The sequence below is a fragment of the Castanea sativa genome, chromosome 2 (assembly GCF_040712315.1).
Source record: "Castanea sativa cultivar Marrone di Chiusa Pesio chromosome 2, ASM4071231v1".
NCBI classification, from domain to species: Eukaryota; Viridiplantae; Streptophyta; class Magnoliopsida; order Fagales; family Fagaceae; genus Castanea; species Castanea sativa.
Window position 1 is genome coordinate 14,194,142 of NC_134014.1, and position 21,066 is coordinate 14,215,207.

Here is a 21,066-nt window from a genome sequence, read left to right on the forward strand (position 1 = left end):
TCATTTCAATACTTCACTCTTTCTGGGGTGGGGACCACTCTGGAGGTGGCTTCTCTTATTGGCACGCGGCCTACAAAGATTCCCCGCCGCCATACCTTTCCCCCTCCATCTTACTATTCCATCACGTTTTCACTATTACTTGGAAACTTGGAATTTTTTTCTTCTTCTAATACTCCTATTTCTAGTGCACATACTTTTTTCCAATTTACATATTAATTTTCCTCTAATACCCTTCTCTTTGTAATTGGGTTGACATTTTTCTTTTAGCTTATCAATTTCTTTATTTATTTAAATTTTTTTTATAATCTTACTTTTATCAACTTCCTATCCTGGTTTCTAAAATTCCTTTTTAATCAAAATTCCTTTATTTTTGAGAGATCATAATTGGTGAGAACATAAAATTAAAATTTAATCTAAATAGGCACTTCTTATGGGTGTGTTTGTTTGGATTTTTTGATTTCAAAAGAGTATTATGTTCATAATATTTTGGGTGTGGCTTGTGTCCAGTGAAAGTTTCCACTGGACACGTTGGATTGCGAACACGTGTTCACTTTTGGACGCGTGTCCGAATCCTGACATATCCAGTGGAAACTTTTACTGAACACAAGTCTTTCCCTAATATTTTTATAACAAATTATAAATAATAAGTTGTTATTAGTTTTAATTTGAATCTAAAACTTAAATCACTTTTTTTTTCCACCCATAACAACCAATAATAACATGCTACTTAAAATTTGTTGTAAAAATATTATAAACATAACATTTATCTTTGATTTTGAACTTTTATAAAAAATTGGTGATTTGCAATTTTTGTCCAAATGATACAACGTAAAAATGTAGTTAAATCACAAATTAAAAAATGAAAAATATGATTTCTAAGTTTTACCTAATGCCTAAATTAAAAGCGGCAATTTGAAGATTGAAACTACCATTATGATTTTGGCCAAAAAAATCTAACAAATTGGTAACAAAAAAAAAACGCTTTCTTTTTTGTTTAGGCTTCCTTTTATAATCAAAATCCCCTCAATTATGAGGACATAGATGGTAGAGGGCGAGATCACAAGCCCTCTCTTTGTTTCTCTTGTTAAAATTAATTATTAGGACAAGTAGAGGATGAAAAAAAAATGTAGAAAACTTGGATTTACATAATGACCCATATCAAAGAAGGATTCATATCAGATGAACTTTACGATAAAGTTTGTCTTGCAAAATGGGTTCTATGCACTTTGTCCGTACGATGGCAAACAAGCAAGAATTCCTTGGAATTGTACTTAAGGTGGCCTTGATCATGTAACACGATAAGATCATTTTAAATGTAACTTTGAAACTTTGTCCTTAATGGGCTAACTTAAGTTATACGTCGGCCAATCACATAGAGACACAACTCAAAAATCATTGCGAATTACCTTTTTGCAATCTAGAACATGGGGACTTTAATTCCCATTCAGGCCCCATGGACAAGGTTTCAAATGTTACACGACTTAAAAACCAATTTAATAACACTTTAATATGGACTTGTAAGCTTAGTGGTGGAACCAATTATGCACATCTTTAATTTTATAAAATTATCCGAAACCATGCTTCGTTAATGCAATCAGAAAGGAAAAAGCATAAAAAACAAAAAACTACACGGTCAATTTCAAAGAATGAGATTGTAAAAAACCTCAAATTACAAATTTCCCCACCCCACAAATAGAAAGAAAGAAAAAATGAAAAATGAAAAACAAGGTACAAACTGAATAATCCACAATTAGACCTCGGTTATGTCTTTCGCAAATCTATAATTAAGTATCCTAAATTAATTATTCTAGCTTCATAATTCTTCACTTTTTTCGTTTTCCTCGTTTTTTTTTTTTTTGCCCTTCGCTTCTTGTTCTCTACACATAAATTTCACCTCCACCTGATCTTTTCTTATTTTTCACATTTCAAATGTTGTTGTTGTTGTTGTTGTTGTTGTTGTTGCTGCTGTTGTTGTTGAGTTGCTGCTGTAAAAACCACATGTCATCAACATTCCACAAATTGTCTGATGTGTCCCCACCATCTAGCCACTGATTGCTCTGCTCCATAGCTTGGAAATCCAATCCATTATTGAAGTACCCAGATGGGCTAGTAAGGCTGTCTTGGTACCCAACCTGGCTAGCTTGGAAACATTCAAGACTAGGGTTGTTATTAACCGGGATATTGTAATAATCAGTCAAGTCTGAGACAGGTGAAACCTGAGCCCCAAATGAGTCTGATGAGCCAGCAGTACTAGAATTTTCTGGGGTGTTGTAACTTGGTGTAACTTGTGCACCCCTAAAGTCATGGCCAATTGCAACCCCATGTGGTAAAAGCATTTGTCCAGTTTGGACATCTAGGTTATTATTGTTTATGTGGTAATTATTGCTGTTGTTGTTGGTGGTTGTGGTTGTGGTGGAGGTGGATGAACCTATTGAACATGCTCCAGTGGTAGCGGTGGTGGTGGTGGTGGCCGCGATGGAAGTGTTGGCCGGGGCAACAGTCGCAGCCTGAATACGCTCAACCAGCCTTGGCATCCACAAGTACCTCATGGTATCCTTAAATTGCTTGCTATTCACGTCACATTTGAGCTGTTTGGCATGTTTTTGGACACGGGTTCTCCAATAGTTTTTTATCTCATTGTCTGTTCTCCCTGGCAAGTGTTGTGCAATTTTGGACCATCTGTGAATTCACAAAACAATCTCTTTTAATAAGATTTAGGGTTAAAAATCAAAGAAACAATTGGTTTGAAATTAACTATAAGTATATAAAATCAAATTTAGAAGTAATGATATACTAGTAGTGAATAAAAAATGGTGTGGGATTATCCATATAAGATAGAATATATATATATATATATACTTGAGTTCTCCTTTTACAGATATATATAGTACTTACCGGTTCCCCCAACGAGAATGAAGCTCAAGAATCAAAAGCTGCTCTTGTAGGGTTATGTTTCCACGTCGGACATCAGGGCGTAGATAATTAAGCCACCTTAATCTGCAGCTCTTTCCAGTTCGTTTCAAACCTATTTGATAAAAATTTGATTAGTTTTAACAATATTTTTGGTAAAGTTATTAACTAGAGCATTTTTCTTTGATGTACTATACTTTTTTAGCCTGTATGTGACTTTATGCGGGTGAGTGCTATAACAATTATATATGCTTTATAAATATCTGAGTGTACGGTTAAGTGAACAATAATCTAGCATATCACTTATTCATTTACACATAGAGAACCTTACAAATCTATTGTCATTGATGTTGTTTTCCAGAAAGAGGAGCACAGCTTGTAATTTACATATTCATATTCTATAATGGGTCCTTGTCCATAATTGATTAAATTTGAGAAAAAAGGAGAGAAAGTGGATCCAATTTACCAAAGGTTTCAAATCAGAGACGTAAAGAATAAAAATTTCTGAAAAGCTAGAAGCATAAGCTAAACGAGTGAATCGCATATTGACAACATGTTGTTTGGCTTATTCATGAAAATAAAAAAGAAATCATGTACTACTTCTTGGGCTCTTTTTTTTGCTATGGTATTGGAATAGTATGTCAATATAAAAAGTAAATATATATTTACCTGCACAGCGAGCAAGAGAGTTCCAGCGACCTTCACCATGATTAGCAATGTAATTGATGAGAGTGAAGTCTTCATCAACAGTCCATGGACCTCTCCTAAGGTCCATATCTTCATCGATTTGAATGGTGGAACTCATGCTTCGGCCTCTTCCTTTAACATCCATTAACCTTAAATGGAGGAACTTATTGATTGAAACAAAAGGGTGTCTCTGTTTTGGATTTAAAGAGTTTTGTTTTCTTGAGAGAGAGAAAAAGAGAGAGAGATAGAGATGAAAGAAAGAGAAAGAGAAAGAGTCAGATTAATACAATAAGGAAAGAGAAGCGTAGGCTTTTATAGAGAGGAAGAGATTGGTTTGAAAATAGAGAGAGAGAGAGCCGCAATAGGGACTTTCATTAAATTAATGTTTTAAATAATACATAAGTTTGAGAGTAATTATAGTTAGCAAGAGAGCTTCGAAGTTTGACACTTTGACTTTCCGTCTTTTTTCTCTGTGTGTGTGCGTGTATGTTAGTGGGAGTCGGAGCCAGTTTATTGGTTTGTGAAAAAGGTTTTTTTCTTCTCCTTCTCGAAACTTGTCTACAACTATTTATTCAATTGGGAAAACAAAGTAGTACTTGAAATCGTTTCTTAAAAATGCATTTCTGCCATTATTAAAGTAAAATAATGTTTCTCGCAATATTAAATATTTACAATCAACGATTCTCAAAAAATAAAAAAATTACTGAACTTGTAATCTGCTTTATTGTTTTTTTAAAAAAAATAATAAGTTTAAGTTTGTTTGAAAAATATTTGACTAACTTATTCTTTTCTTATATTAAATATTGTAACAACATTCTTTTCTACTTCTTTACAAATCGATGCTATAATTAGAAATTAAGTTGCAGTTGGAATTAATTATTTGAGTTAATTGATGAAATGACTTTTGTTTATAAATTTATAAAAATTAGATTGGCAGACCTTTTATTATCAAAAAATATATTTATAATTTATACTATTCATATTATTAATAAATTATATATAAGATTATTTAAAAACTAACAAAATCTGGTCTCAAGTCTTTATAAATATTTTTATACATTTATACATAAAAATAATATTATCTATATTTAAATAGAGTTGTGTTCATGAGCTTGTTTATGACTTTATGCACATATACTTATATTTAAACTTAATTTGTTTAATAATTGAGCCTAAACTTGAATTCGATTTTGCCTCATTTGTTAAATAAATGAATATGAACAAAACTTTTCATGAGTTGAGTTCAAATTATTTATAAACGGATTGGTTTGTTTATAACCCTACACACATCTATAGCTTAACACTTATTCAAAAAGTCTAATTTAATTGATACAAAGCCTGTCTTTTCACATCAATAATATTTTAGAGAAATAGATTTCAATTTCATTTCATAGAGGTTTTTGCTGATGGATGTGATACATTTGTTAAGAACTCATAATACACTTTGGGAGAAGAAGAACTCATAATAAATTATTGGTTTCGATTAACAGGTGTCCTTAAATTAATTATTATTTTTAATTAAAACTTTCTAAAAATACTTCTTAATACAAATTAATATCTTTAAGGCATTTGTTAACTTTTTTCTTATTATTATTATTATTATTATTATTATTATTATTATTATTATTATTATTATTATTATTATTATTATTGTGTTACAGACTTCCAATAAGTAGAGCAGCATGCATTTCCTAGGATTTGAGTCTGAACCCTTTGAAGTGAAGGATCAAAAGACCATTTTTTTTTCCAACCAAAATAGACCACTCAAGTTAAGAAACTCAGTGGTGGATATGTGTACTTGGTACCATGATCATCTAAAGTAGCAGGTTGGATGTATATATCTTTGTTTCTTTTTTATAAAAAAAATCATGAGTAGCAGCTCATCATAGACTCTCATTCTCACCTCATGAACCCTACACTCTATCCTATTCCTATCCCAAAGCATCGTACAGCATTTGACGGCTAGCTAATCTCTTTAATTCTAAACGTAACATCTCCTAAAACAAGCTCGTCAAACTCAAACAAAATGACAAGATATTATCTATGTTACCAGTACTTTCATCTCAGTATCAATTAATACTATTTTCTTATGTCAATGTTAAAATCTAAATTGAGATCTATAAAACCCACCTCTTCATAATCCTTTTCTCTAGATTTTAGGACGGCTTTTGTAACTTCTTAATTGATTTACTAAACAGGATTAGAGGAGAGGGACCAATTTTCATGACCCCCACAACCCTTTGAAGGACCAGTCATTGCGTACCCCAAAAATAAAGGAACTTGGTACTTAATCATACCTTTGCTTTATAGCAAATTGTACTTTTGGTTAGCATTTGATAGGTATATGAAGCCCCTTGTTGAAGGGCATTTCTATTTTTGTCCATTTCTTGTATCACCTAAATACCACTTACTGGTTTTGGCAAATGCAGTGCATGTTGTTGATGATCAATTACAACTGGATAGATTTGCAGAAAGGGCAATGACTTTAATTAATTATTTGTTTTTAATGTTTATCCCCGAAATTATAAAGGACCAGTCCTTGCATGCATGCCCCAAAAAATAGGTAATAATAGAGGTATTACTCTTTATTAATTAGGAAAAAAAATCAGGTTTAGAATTAATGGTGCTGTAAGTGTTTAACAAACGATTGATGTTTCAGATATTATAAATTTTACTGTATTAATCTTTTTTTTTCCTTACAAAGAGTAGTGCAAGAAGAATATTCAAACTTAATTAGATTTTTTTCTAATGATAATCAACAATACTATTGAATTACAAGATTCATGTTATAAGTCTTTGAAATTAATATAGTAAATTGAGAAATTTATTTAATATGTTGTTGAAAGACAACACCAATTACATTCGGTTAGTAAACCTCATATGATAAAAGTGGTGCTAATTAGTTTTAGTAGTTTCCTTCAATAAAACAATAACCAGGTTCAGGTTGATCAAAAGATTGTTTTAACCCTAAAACTTCTTAAGGCCCAGCTTTAAAGTGACAATCCTGCCTGACTTTTTTTTTTTTTTAAGCATCCAAAGTAGCATTGGAAATGTACAAAGTTGACAGTGGCTGAAAAATTAGTGATTGGTGAAACGAGATTGAGCCAATCTGCCCTTGTGAATAGTACCAGCCACATTTGACGAAGACTGATTGTTATGTATATGCACGCAAGGAATTTAATTGCCGAATGTTATTGCGGATTTGTGGCCATTATTATTATTGAGATTACGTATTGCTCTCTTTCACTTTCAAAGCAGCTGAGTTTTTTCTCACCTCTTGAAACTTACTTACTTTTTTGCTGATGAAAGGGTTTGGTGTATTGGTGTAAGCATTCTGTTGGCAGGAGGGTTTCTCTTTCTCATATCTTAATTTGTATTCTTATTTTTGTTTAATATATCCAATTTCGAATCTTTTTTCCCCCTAATCTGCAAATGTATTAGTGGCAAACAATAGGTATTAACGTAGAGCATGTATCATTCATGGGTTTTAAAAGTTTTATATTTTAAAACTTCAAAAATTCCAAATAAGTATCAAGCTTTATGTTATTATTGGGGCCTTAAAGTTAAGCCGTGTTGCACGATTCTTTCTTTGGAAAATTCTTGGACTCAAATCCCATCTCCTCTTCTTATTATAAACCAATTAAAGATAATTTTACAAATATCATTTTTGGATATTTTGACATAAGTGTTTTTTTTTTTGGTAAACAATATTTTCACATAGTTTTATTTTTCATTATAGAGTTTCAATCTATAGCATCTGCTTCTAATGATTATACATCACCAAATATTTTGACATAGTTATAACTTATAAATAGTGGCTCATACTTATCAAAAAATACATAATAAATAATGGCTCATATTTTTCATGAGAAATAACATTAGTCTCTAGTTTTAGGAGTCTCATGGGCCGAATTATTTTTTGGGGGTGTGGGGGCGAAGCTCTGGTGGTTTGATAAGGGTATATTGCAAAATTTCAATGAACTAGATTAGGGTTTCTTTGGAGGTATATAGTCATTATGAAGTATAGACTCTTTTATGAATTTCTCATCGCTCTCGCTTTCTTGAATGTAGGTATACTACTAAATCACATAAATCTTTGTATCAATTTTCTCTTCTTCTCTCTCCATATTTTGAGCGATTTCACTAAGATAATATATATTATAACATACATGAATTTCATTTTAATCCATACACTTTCAATTTGAGCGATTAACTCCTTGAACTTCAGGTTTGTGACAAATCAAACCTTCCGTTAGTATTATCTATTAAGTACTAGATTTTGACAAAAAAATATTGTCAGAAGCTTAATTGTTTAAATTGAAAGTCTAAAAACTAAATGAACACTCGCATGCCACAATTTAAAGGTGACATTTGTTTAACATAGAAATAAACAAAATATTTTGATGTATGTTCTTGATACTGTGTAGTATCTACCCTCCGATTCGACTTGGCGTTGTCGATCGAGGCTGGGATCAACAAAATAAAATATAGAAAATTATCTTTGGACGGAGAGAATGAATACTAAACATGATCAAAATATTATATATATATATATATATATATATATATATATATATATATATATATAATGGGTTTCATTTAGAACAACAAGTGGCATGCTGTTTTTCTTGATTGATTATAAGAGATAAGCATTCATTTTAAAAAAAAATGTTTAGATAGACATTGAAAGGGGAGGAAACATTTTCATAGCATGATGATCACGTGTACAGTGGGAAAAGACTACTTGTTATTGCATATTTTCATATGCATGCACTTCCCTAATTAATTTCATTTGCTCAGTATCCAATACATTGTTTGTCTCTTATTGTAGGAGACATCTTTCTGCTTTTTAAATCTTTATTGTTGTTTTGGTCGGAACAATTGTGTTTTTTTTAGCAAGGTGTTTGATGATCATGTTTATTCTCCAATATATATGTCTATGATCAAGATGCAGCAAGCTAATATATATATATATATATATATATATATATATATATATATATATATATATATATATATATATATATATATATATATATTGCTTGCTTCTTGTAAAGCAAAAGTACTGGTACCACCCAAAAGGATAAGCAAAGGGACCTACTCAATAATCACATGTTTCAATCAATTAATCCACAAACTTTAATTAGTGGGACTAATCCCTTATTATAATTCAAGAAGCCAATTAGTGTGAACTACAACCACTACTTATGGAAGTGTATGTTAGAATATTATGATGTGATAAATAAAATAAAAATTGTGAAGGCCTACTAAACATATCTCTAATTATGAATTGCTCTCAGGTGAAAGTGCCTACTTTAGCTACTTTATAATCAAGCTTAGTGAAAAGATATACTAGAGTACCATAAAGCAAGATTCATGCATCCCCTTAAAAAAGTTCATTAATTTTTTCTAACACACTCTAATGCCCAATTTACTTTGTAAGAAATAGTCACAAAATGATCATTGGATATTTTTATGTTTGGCCTCACCATAGAAAAATGAAAATGTAAAATAAGGGTGTAGAAGCTCATACTTAATCAAACCAACACTGTCTAGTGAAATTGCTAGAAATAGAATTTAGTTTTGCTGCTTTTGCAAGGCATGTACCCTACCATGCATTTTGAAAGCTCACAACAAGAATTAATTCCCAAATGTCTTCCTCATGTGTGTGTCTATATATATATATATATATATATATCAATTCATTACTAATCATTGTTGTGTACTGTATAAATAGATATAGATAGATATAGGTACATATAGATTGTAATACGTGAGAAAATTCTACTTAAAAAGTAGAAGAACGAAGAATGATTATAAAAGAAAAGTTGGGTGAAGGAATTTGGCTCGAGTGAGATGGAGGTTTGCTTGAGCAAGGTTTAGGTGAAATTTATGCATTGAATTTGCTTGAGCGAGATATTAGCAAGGGGTTTTTGTTTGACTTTTAAGTCATGTATTGAAGAGTTTGCTCGAGCGAGATGCAATCTCACTTGAGCGAGACAATTGTAGAAAGTCAGTTTTCTACAAACTTTTGCAGAAAAACAAGGGAAATAGATCTTTTTGAGTTCTTAAACATTCACATAGGGAATGACATATGCCATTTGTTGGTTCAATTTAGCATAAAGGCACAAAAAGAGCCTAGCGGTCGGACTTGTAAAATCTGACTATTGCAAAAAAATTTGCAATTGTGCAATTCTACATTTAGAATCGCACTGTAGCTCAATTGTAAACTAAAAAAATATGATTTTATTCTTTTTCACTTTTTGCTTTCTCTCACTCTCAGTTCTATTTCAGTGTTTCTCATTTACTCTCTCTCTCTCTCTCTCTCTCTCTCTCTCTCACATAGCTCCTCCCTCCTCAGTTCTCACTCTTTCTCTCATCTCACATTCTCTCTTTCTCGTTCAAAGCTTGCACTGGAGCTGGGTTGGGTTCGTGATCACGGCGTGGCAATCGGCGTGGATCGAAGGAGATCGTGGTGGGTTGTGTTTGGATCGGTGAGCTGTGTGGTTGTGGGTCAAGTGGTGGGTTTGGAGTTGTGGGTCAGGTGATGGGTTTTGATAGGTGGATCGGTGTATCATGGGTCAGGTGGTGGCATGGGTTTGGATCGATGGAGATTGGTGGGTTTGGATCGTGGAGATTGGTGGGTTTCTTGGTTAGTGAGAAAATGAAGGAAAATAAGTAAGAAAGAAAATTGAGTGTGTACCTTGATAGTGTTGGGAAAAGAGAGAGCGACAACATCGCCGGGGTGGATTCTGGAGGCGAGTAAGAGAGAGGCAGCGTGATCGACGAGGTGTTGTAATTGTAAAAGAGTCAAATCGAGTTTTCTGGAGACGGAAAGGGCTCGGCAAGTTGGGAATTCCAACGCGGCTTTGTTCAACAACCCTGTGAGAGTTAGATTTTCCATTTCTGTGTGTGTGTGTGTGATGTTTTCCATTTCTAGGTTTCCCGGTGGCCAGTGCTAGGGGTAGAGGGATGTCAGGAGTGTTGTAAAATGGAGTTTTGGTTCCGGTGAGTTTTTGGTGGGTAGTGGGCAATGGTGGCATGGTGGGCATGGTGGTGTTGTGGTGGTGATTGGGTTGTTTGGTTGTTGAGAGAGGGACAGAGGTAGGGACAAAAATGAGAGAGAGGAGAGTGATAGAAATTTTTTTATTATTTTATTGTATAATTTATATTATTTTAATTTGTTGTATTATAAAATAAAAATTGAAATGCTAAAAGTATTGTAAAATAGTATGATATAATTGATAAAGTAATTTTTTGAGATGGTAAAATAGGATATGATATAATTTTCGGACGAGAATGCTCTTAATGGCTAGTAACTATTACAATGTTTTAGAGTGCTTGTCCTAGCACAAGTGACCTTTCAAAGGTATTCTCTGATTGACAACTTTTCATTGTTTATAGATAAGCACCCATATTAAGTTATATATACTTTTTGAAAAGATCTTGACATATTTTAGAAATTTGATGCACTGCACAATTCACCCAAAGAAATTCACATAATCCAAATTTAGTTGTATTCTATAAGGAAAATGATTGATTGATTGATGCTTCTAAACCTACTATTTTCACTGGTTTCCCTAATTTTCCAACCATTATGACTTTTTCAATAACTGAAATAATTACAAAAATAAAAGATAAATATCATTTATTCAATTTTTAGTTAGGACCACTTACGAGAAGCAGGATATGTGTTACATGAGTAATTCTTAGATACTCCCAGAGTACGGAGAATGGTGTTCCCTTCTCTCACATTCATGGTGGGGTCCGTTCATTAAATTCATGGTGGGATTCACCATGAATGTGAGAGGAGGGAGCACCATTTCACTATACTCCCGAACTACCTAAGAATTTTTCGTGTTACATTAGTTGCCTTTCCTTTATAAGTACAATAATATTTATAAATGTTAGGCTAACAGTTTGTAATCAAAGTTGTTATCATGGTTATTTAATTAAGGAACAAGTATCTTTTCTTTTTTCTTTTTTTAGAAGAACAAGTATCATTCTTTTTTAGGCTAAAATCGGAAAGTAGCTTAGATAATCTTTTATTTTATTTTATTAGTTTTATCTATATAATTAGAATAAAACTCTTTTGTATTCACTTTTCTATACTTTAAAAAATAGTCCTATTTTCCTTTTATTGATCTATTCATTTTTAGTTAATGAGGGTATTTAGAGGTTTTCAAATACCTAGCTATTCTTCTGAATATGTGTGATCCCCTAATCTCACATGCACCGTGTAATTACAGGGAATACATTGGGTGTGACCCAAGATACTAGTTAGGAGTTTCAAATCTAAAATCACATGGGTCTCATGAGGTCTTAAAAATCACTAAATTAATCTCTTAAGGTTAACCTTATTATTTGATTGAAAATTTTATTTGATAATAACACAAATTAACATAAAGGTAAGTTGAAAATTTTAAATTACCCATCAAATTTTACTCCCATAAATAAACCCATACACACTCACATAAGAAAGCCGGCCATGTTGTTACTTAAAATAAATAATTGAATAAAAAGGTTGAAAAAATAAAATTAAAAAAGGAAAAATTCCATAAAAATTAGAACACATGTTTTATATCTAAATTATAACTAATTGTAGTTACAATTTTAAATTCCTAAGGCATCTGAAGAGATTAGTGTAGAAAGAGAAGGCAAGTGCAGTGTGAAAAGATCTTACTTAAAAAAAGGGGAAGGTGTATAAATAGATTCTGAAAGTAAGCTTTTTATACCCCCCAAAAGGAGACTAGAGGGAGAAAAGCAAACAAAACAAATATTAATTGTCCAAAGCAAGAAGAACCTTTATCATTGTGAACATGCCCCACAACACAAAATTCTATCTTCTGGGACTAAAACTCTTACACACAACCCACTGTCAGACTCATCACAAACCACCATCGAAAACAGTGGGTTTTTTTTCAAAATTGTGGCACCAACTTCATGCTTCTCTTCCATTTCAGAATTCATGAACAGCCAGTATATGAGTATTCATTTAAGAAAAGGATAAACAAAGGAGCCTATCTTCAATATTGGCATAAAAACTAATTAATACCCTTTATTTTTGTGGTACAAAATTCGTACCCTTACTTAATGGGAATACAATACTTTGCTTAAATTTACTTTTGATTTGATTATCAAATTTGTGAAATGCTATTATTGGAAGGCTCGTGATATGTTCTTAAATAGATTTCTCATTTTTAATTGATCAATTGTGGGTTACAGATAGGACTGTAATTCTCTCTCATCTCTAAATCCACTCCATGACAAATTGACATATGGTACTACTTTCATTTTCAACTTTCAAGTGCTAGAAGACACACTCTAAGCTCGTAAAAAAGTATCTCTCCTCACCATTAGAATTATAAAATATGACACCTTCCTCTATAACCTTCCTTTAGCCACAGTAACTCCAATGATTTAAGTAAAAAAGCAACGCAAGCTTGACTTGTTGAGTTCTCTCCTGCACTAGATCTAGATAGCTTGGGTCATTATTTAGTATTTACATCGATAATGTTTTGAATTATTGAAGGCAATTCCGATAGTATGGAAAATGTTAAAGCTTCTATTATTTAATCACAAAAACATGTTTACATATTAAAATAACAATCAATTTAATTAGTGTCACGTCAATATTAAAGCTCCTGATGATAGTTCTTTATCATCAGATTAAGATACTAATCAATTTTTTGTGTAGGCGAATATTAAATCTCAGATCTCTTATACAACCATCAGAAACTTTACCAGTTAAACTAATTGGAACCTACAACTATATAATAAAGTTGACAAATGAATTTGCGATAAACTTTTTAGTTTATTTGTTTATGTATAAATTTTTAAAACTTCATATTTTCAAAGTACAATTATACTTCAACCAAAAACTAGGCTTCAAAAATTCAAACTTACACCACCATAGTTGTTAGAAACAAGCCTTAATTGCTATCTAATCCAGTCACCAGAAAAGGAAAAAAATGTGGGAAGAATAAAATGGTTCCCTGAGTGCGACACCATTGATCCATAGTTTCCTGGTCTTTTGTCAAAAGCTAACCGGGTTTTAAGGGCATATGGTGTTGACATTTCTACTGGCCGGTGTTCATTTCCATGTACAGAAACTAAAAGTCTCTCTTTCATAGTTGGTTTATAGCCAATTTTTATAGTATATCTTATTGTTCTAAATATTCTCTTCTTCTTCTCTATCTGAAGCGTCTTTGACCCAAACATATCTTTGCAACCTTTTTTTTCTTCTCACCCTATTTTTGACCTATTTGATCAGGCATGCGTATTTTTTTTCTTCATAAGAAGTATACACATGTTAGGTATACAAAATTTTTATGATTTGTTTGACAAACTAGCTTGGATTGGAGATTTTTTAAGTAATTTACATGTTCATAAAGTTAAAAATCCATTGCATCTTACATGTTACTTGACCATTCACCAAAAAAGAAAGTTTGAAAGGATATGATTGAATATGATGCCCTACCTTAAACAAAGTGTCGAACATAATACTGACATAAAATTACACACACCCACACACTCATACATACAATAATGGACTTCTTAGATCAAATTAATATTATTATGTTGAAGTTTTGATTGAAGTTGAACGCATCAAATTCCAATTCTGATGATCTCAATGCAATTGCTTTTGGACTTAGCTAGCCCCTGCCCATATGATTGGAAAGTACCCAATTAATTAAACCTTTCTTTTTTTTAATAGTTTTTGGGCTAGGATAGTTGAATACTTGTATGTACTAGAACTAGCTAGAGCAAGATTGGTAAAATTTTGGCTAAAAATTGAGTCAAAGAATGTTCAAACATGACAAGAAGCTGGAGGTTGTGCACTATCACCATACTTATCCATGTCCAGAGTCCAGACCGTGTGAAACATGAGTGGAATTCAAATTTTTCGACAGAAACAAAGGTGTATTAGAACTCTTGTCTACATTGACCTCATTTAAACTGCGTATTTGGGCAGCCATGTCAACCTTAAAAAAAGCCTATTTTCCAGTATTGGGCTTGGCCAGCACAGGAAAACTTATGCGGCTTACAAATTTTCCAAGCCAAGCAGAGATTTTTGAGCTACCCAAAATGGTGGACTTTTTTTAAAAGATTTAAATAATGATTAAATTCATCATTTGCTTATTAATTTAATCTTTTTGATTAAGTGATACTTAGTTTATCGCTCTTTATCTTGGAACAAATGCTTTTCTAAAATATGCGTTTTAACAAAGAAATATTTGGTATTTAACAATTATTTTACGCTTGACCAATATTTTAATTTTTCACTTATTTTTGTATTTTCAACTTGTCCTAAAGCTTAAAGGACACAAAATTTAATGGTAATTTATATTTTAACCCTTATAGTTTAGGAGTATAACATATTTAATCCTAATATTTAAAATAGTAACAAATTAAAATATACTGTTTCAAAAGTAACAAATTAAACTTCACTCATTTAAGGGAAATTATTGGAATTTAAAATAGATTGGGGTTTAATTTGTTACTTTTTAAAACCCCACATGACTTAATTTGCTACTTTTGAAACACTATGATGTTTAATTTGTAACACCTCCTAAACTATAGAGTTTAAAAGTTTTAAAGTGCATACAAAAAGAGTACGTAGGTGGCCATTTTAAAATATATTATGGGACACACATATATGGTATAGGCTAAAATTAACAAAAATAAATTATGGGATAGGAAGAGTGTAACAAATAGAAGTCGCCCAAACATATATTTAAATATTTTAAATTGATTTGGAAAATTAAGACAGACAAGAGGGAAAAACCTTTATTCTTTGTAATTTTTGTGGTGTGATGAAACATAAGATTCTCTTTCTTTAATTCTCCCTTTATTTCTAATAAGAAATTATAATTAGTACGAGATGAACACATATAAGAACATTTCTATTCTTTGATTGAAGCTAGATGCATGTATATTCCCCCAATCTTTCAAACACGTATAGTTAAAATAATTTTAAATGATAGCTGTGACTAACTATAAAAGAAGCAGCCAAAGCAAGGAGAAAAAGATGAGCACCAATGTCTCATCTCTAACAAGCACGCCTTCTTGTAAAGCTAAAATTTAAGGTTTAAAGTGTGAGTTTTGAGCTTAAAGTAAGTGTTTATTCAGCAAAAAAAGATTAAAGAATGTTTTTGTGTTCCCCGTGGTTCATTGCCATTTATACAAATTACAAAGTATGCGTGACAATGTTGGTTTCTAACTCTACATTTGGAGCAATTATATATGGGCATGATTCTTCTTTAATATAACAACATTATTTTTAGACGAGCGTGTTGTTGAATCCACTAGCCAAAAGTTTTTTCCATGATAAGTGAACTTTAGTTTAATGATTTGTATTTTTTGATTTGATTGTTCAATGGGCTATTGTGGACCCTTAAAGCTTTCTTACTCAGATTTCATTTCACACATGGACATGGTGGTGTGTGGTGGGGAAGATCAGATACAGTATAATTGTGACGTGGTAGAAGAAGAAGAAGCACGTGTTGGTCTTTGATGCACTGGGTTTGTAAGTTTGTGACAGATGTTTATATATTATTATAGCAGCCATGAAAGGGGACCAATATTCATTCATTGTCTTGGTCTTGCAAGTAAAATTCCTAAAATGGGTTGGTGATCGACCTTTCAGGGGGGAAGAGATATATAAGGAACTTTTTTGTTGTTGAGATATCTATGATCATCATTATTGGAGTTGGTCATCCATTATTGGGTTGGTTTCCATTAAGCTGATCAAATCTTGACCCTGGCTCTAAACTCTACTTGACCCTAAAAATGAGTCCTAATGTGTGTGAAACAGGCAAACTGCAATATCAACTGTGCTATAATTACATTGCACGCATGCGTTTTCAGTTTGCTAGAGATGCCATTTTCTGTGTGTATGATAACTTTTGAAGAAACGTATTTTGTGCATTCAATATATATAATCATCATCTCTCTCTTATAAACACATGGATTCCTTCTAAAAATTTACATATTTGTGAGAAAGATGATACATATTCGGCAATCCAAATAATTCTTTATAAAAATGGAGCGTGTGTGTGTGCGTGCGTGTATATATATATAAAAAGATGTATGAGATTATTATTACAACTTGCAAATAGTTTGGTTAAGCATTAAAGGACCAGAGTTAGGTTATATACCATGTTATGTGCAACAATTGGGCTAAATTTTTTGGTCTTTTGCATTAAGATAACTAGCTTGTAACTCCATGCATATACATGAATACACTTAAAGATAAACAATAAAACATATAATATAATTCTTATATATACAATTTAAATATTATTGATGGTCATTTTTATATTTTGTTAACACTTTAAAAAAATTTGTAAGGATATTATTAAGTATAAAATGTAATTGTCCATGCTTTTTATTATTATTATTATTATTATTATTATTAAACACTTTTTTTTATTAATTTATTCTAAACTCTTTAGTTTTTGTACTTAATAATTTACTTGGATGAATATTTATGATGTAGTCCCACATTTGATTCTAAACTTAAGAAATAAAACTTTTTAAGAAATAATAATTTAAAACACATGGCGTAAAAATTGGAACTCTAATTTGAAATTTTAATTTGAATTTCTCTCAGTTTCACCTATTATTATTATTATTATTATTATTAGAAATTAGTTTCTATACCTGAAACCACAAAATTTATGAGTTCCCTTTAAAATAAAATAAAAAGGTTTAAATATCTTAATAACTTTAGTGGAAAATTACAATTTATCTCATATTGTTTGGTCCTAGTTATCATATAATTTAATTCACAAATTTCAATTGCTACATATGATATTTGACTCCATATGACTTGTAATAAACTGAATTTTTTTTTGAGAAACACACACACACACATATGGGGGAAGGGGGATGAGAAAAAGAAATACACTCATACACCAACATCAAAACTGCATACTGTATTAAACTGAAATGGTTTGAGTTTTTGTTCAAATTTTACATTTTGTCAACAAAAATCATTTTCGTTATTGTAATCTACTCTCGTCACAACTTAGTCACATGACCTTTTCAATTTCTACATTTTTACCCCTAAAGTTTGGACTAAAATGAAATCCTAGACTTTATATTGGTCAAAATCCTAACAATTATATTTTAGTCTAAATATTAGATGATCACACCTAATAATTAAAAATTTATGGACTAAATTATAGTAGGACCAAACCATAGGGGTCAAGTATAATTTACCGTAAATTCAAATAATAATGAAGTCCAAAGTTTCATAGAAACTGTAAGTGCACAATTACACCTGACCCCAAGAACAGTTATGGGCTCAGGCCCAATGAGCCTTAAACAATATGAATTTGTACAGTGTGGGCTTGAAACCCAGGTTAGAAGTATGTGAGGATTAAATGACAAGCCAAAGACTAGTAATACTTGGAAACAACAAGGAATGTTATGAATCAACCTCCTCGGACGTAAGCCAAGTGCTGTTCTTAAATTATCTCTTTCTTTCTGTTTCTGTTTCTTTTTTTCTTACAAAAGAGTCCGTCCCTGTTTTTGTTCCAGGTTCCTCCTTAAATACTTCTCTTTTTAATACTTTATACACGTGTTGCCCCAACTCCTCCCTTATCCTAGATATTTCTTTTCTTAGTGCCGTTGAACAGTAACTAGAAGTTTCCCTTCTACTGTTCAAGTGTCACTTCCCCATTAATGCGGCCAGGGTGGTTGGTGCAGGGCCTTTAATGTGGAGGTAGCAGCTTTTATCTTTGATATTTCTCCAACATCGGTACTTATAGGACATTCAAGAGTTCACTCCCTCTAACCATTGGTCTTGACCATGTCATTCCCTAACCTTTACCATGAAGTCCCGGGTTCTCCGGTGTCAGTCCGAGGGGAAAAATATCCTCGGCCGAATCCTCGGATCCTCGGCGTATGGGCCGACCCGTAGTACTAACAAGTCCTAAACCCAAGAGCAGGTCGGCCTTCCTTAGCAAGACCCAACGGCCCATATTCCCATCAAGGTCTTTTTACCCCCCACAGAAACAAAAGCGATCTCATAAATAAAATTAAATGTTCAAGTATATCATAGAAAAAAATACAAATGTCCAATTAGCAGGAAATTTTCTTTTATAAAAGTAATTATGTAAAATATTCAATATGTATTGTACAACAAGTTATATATATATAAAAGAAGATGGTTTCTTTTATTAAGACGAAGATAACAACATTATGTCATGAGTCACAGCAAACTTAACTATATAAGGAGTTTCTTCTATCCAAGTTACATAATCAACAACTTGCCTAGCATATTGTGCCAATAAATGAGCTAGGCGATTACACTGTCAAAGAATATGTGATACCCTTGCCCTCCGGAAGTTTTGCAATTTCAATCTAATCCCCTCAATTAGAGTGCTTATTGCTGATGGTGGTTCACTACAGCCAATTATTGCATCACAAACAATTTTGGAGTAACTCTCAAATATAACGTCATGAACACCCATGTCCTAGGCAAATAAAATGCTCTCCTCTAGTGCCTTTGCCTTGTTCTCCAATGGCCCCAAAGGTACTAGAAGTGCCTTGCTAAGAGTTGCTTCTACTTGTCCATTATGGTCTTGAATGATAGCTCCTACTCCGATAGAATTGGTGCTTTCAAAGACTGCAGCATCGCTATTAATTTTGTACCACGGGTCACCGGGGGGCTCCCATCTTCTTCCTTGGTCTAGGATAGCTTCAGATTTGCATTTTGGAACTCATCCAACATGTGTCGTGCCTTCTGCAAAATAGGTACACCCAGTAGTCTTGCCTTACCAAGCCAGACTTCATTACAGTTGAACCATAAACACCAAGCCACCATAACGACAAGCTCTAGCAAGTCATCCTCCATTCTGTGCCTAAACTTCAAGTGCCATAAAAATCCTTAAATTCTGGAAAATTGGCCCCACGTACTTCAAAGGGAATACCAGAAAGCTTCCAAATCTCCTACGTTTTTTCACAATCCCACAGTCTATGCTTGCTACTCTTAGCCCGAAACCACATGCCTCACAAGTAGGATTATCAATCACTTTTCGATGACATAAGTTGCTTTTGTCGATATGATATTTTTACTCGCATGACATGCAAAGGACTTGACTTTGTTTGGAACGTTGAGCCTCCATATGGTTTTCCAGAACAGTTTATTTTACTAGTTGTTTGATACTTCCCTAGAATTCCCATCGTCCTCCATCTCCAAGGCTAATTTGTAAGCACTACGCATCGTGAAATCCCCTTTTGGGGTAAATGCCTAGACCATCCAATCACAAGGAAGTCGAAAATTAAGGGGAATGCTTAGAATTGCAGAGGCATTTGTTGGGGAGAAAAATTGTTGAACCATATTAGCCCTCCAAACCCGTATGTGTGGGTCAATGAGCAAGGAACCCTTTGCATCATGTGGGACATTGGCTGGGGTGGATGTGATTTTGAAAGTAGATGGTTTAGTAAGCCATTTATCCTTCCAAATATGTAGTGATTGTCCATTCTTCACCTGCCATCAATGCACTTTCTAAACAATTTTCTGGCCTGCCAAGATACTACACCAAGCGAAAGAGGGATGGTTGCTTAATTCAGCCGAAAGGAAATCCCCATTAGGAAAGTACTGTGCCTTGAAGACTTTATGGACCAGTGAGGTAGTGTTAGTTTGCAATCTCCAACCTTGGTTGTCTAGCTCTACTAGGCCATTTTGTTTTTCTCATTTGTTTGCCCCCACCAAAATTTATGTACCATACTAGTCATCTTATCACAAAGAACTTTAGGGAGTTTAAAGACACTCATTGTATATGTTGGCACCGCTTGTGCCACAGTCTTGATTAAGATCTCTTTTCTTGTATTGTATAACAACTTCTCTTTCCACCTCGAAAGTTTACTATCCAACCTCTCAATTAATTGATGGAACGTGTTACACTTATTCTTTCCTACCAATGATGGAAGCCCAAGGTACTTGTCATGTTGCTTAATGATCTTCGCCCCAAATCTGTGCTTGATCTCATCTTAGCAAATTTTTTATAATCAAGAGGAAGATATATGATTAAATCTTATAATTTAGAAAAGTCTAAAAGAGAAATTTAATCAAGACCCTTCTCTAATAATATTTTTCAAGACATGTATATACATGTATGCATACAGATACAAATATATGCCCATATATATGTGTGTGTTTTTATAAATTTCAATTATATTTTATTATTAAAATCACCCTCCCAAACAAAAATTCTGAACTCCACACTTGGTTTTGTGAGTTTAAGCTGTAATTTAATTTTTTTAATTAAGATTTATATTTTAATTACCAACTTCTTAACATACCATGCACGCAATAATTTGGTTGAAGAGCAAATGGTATAATTAAAGAGAGATTTAAAAAATAATAATAATAATAAAATCAAAGTTAAAAAGTACTCAAAGAGTTAAGATTGATAAATAAACAATAAAATTTCAATTGCTATAATTAGGACACAA

The 21,066-nt window shown here is 32.4% G+C and overlaps 1 protein-coding gene across 1 annotated transcript; it reads right to left on the reverse strand.

Annotated features, from left to right (window-relative positions):
• Nucleotides 1-1,637: 1,637 nt before the first annotated feature.
• LOC142625683 (transcription factor MYB108) lies at nucleotides 1,638-3,884 on the reverse strand. The gene is made up of 3 exons (XM_075799365.1): nucleotides 3,580-3,884; nucleotides 2,896-3,025; nucleotides 1,638-2,679 (listed from the first exon to the last, which is right to left on the reverse strand). Exons 1-3 carry the CDS (start codon nucleotides 3,740-3,742, stop codon nucleotides 1,926-1,928), a joined length of 1,047 nt encoding a protein of 348 aa, XP_075655480.1. The 5' UTR covers nucleotides 3,743-3,884; the 3' UTR covers nucleotides 1,638-1,925.
• Between the last annotated feature and the right edge of the window lie 17,182 nt (nucleotides 3,885-21,066).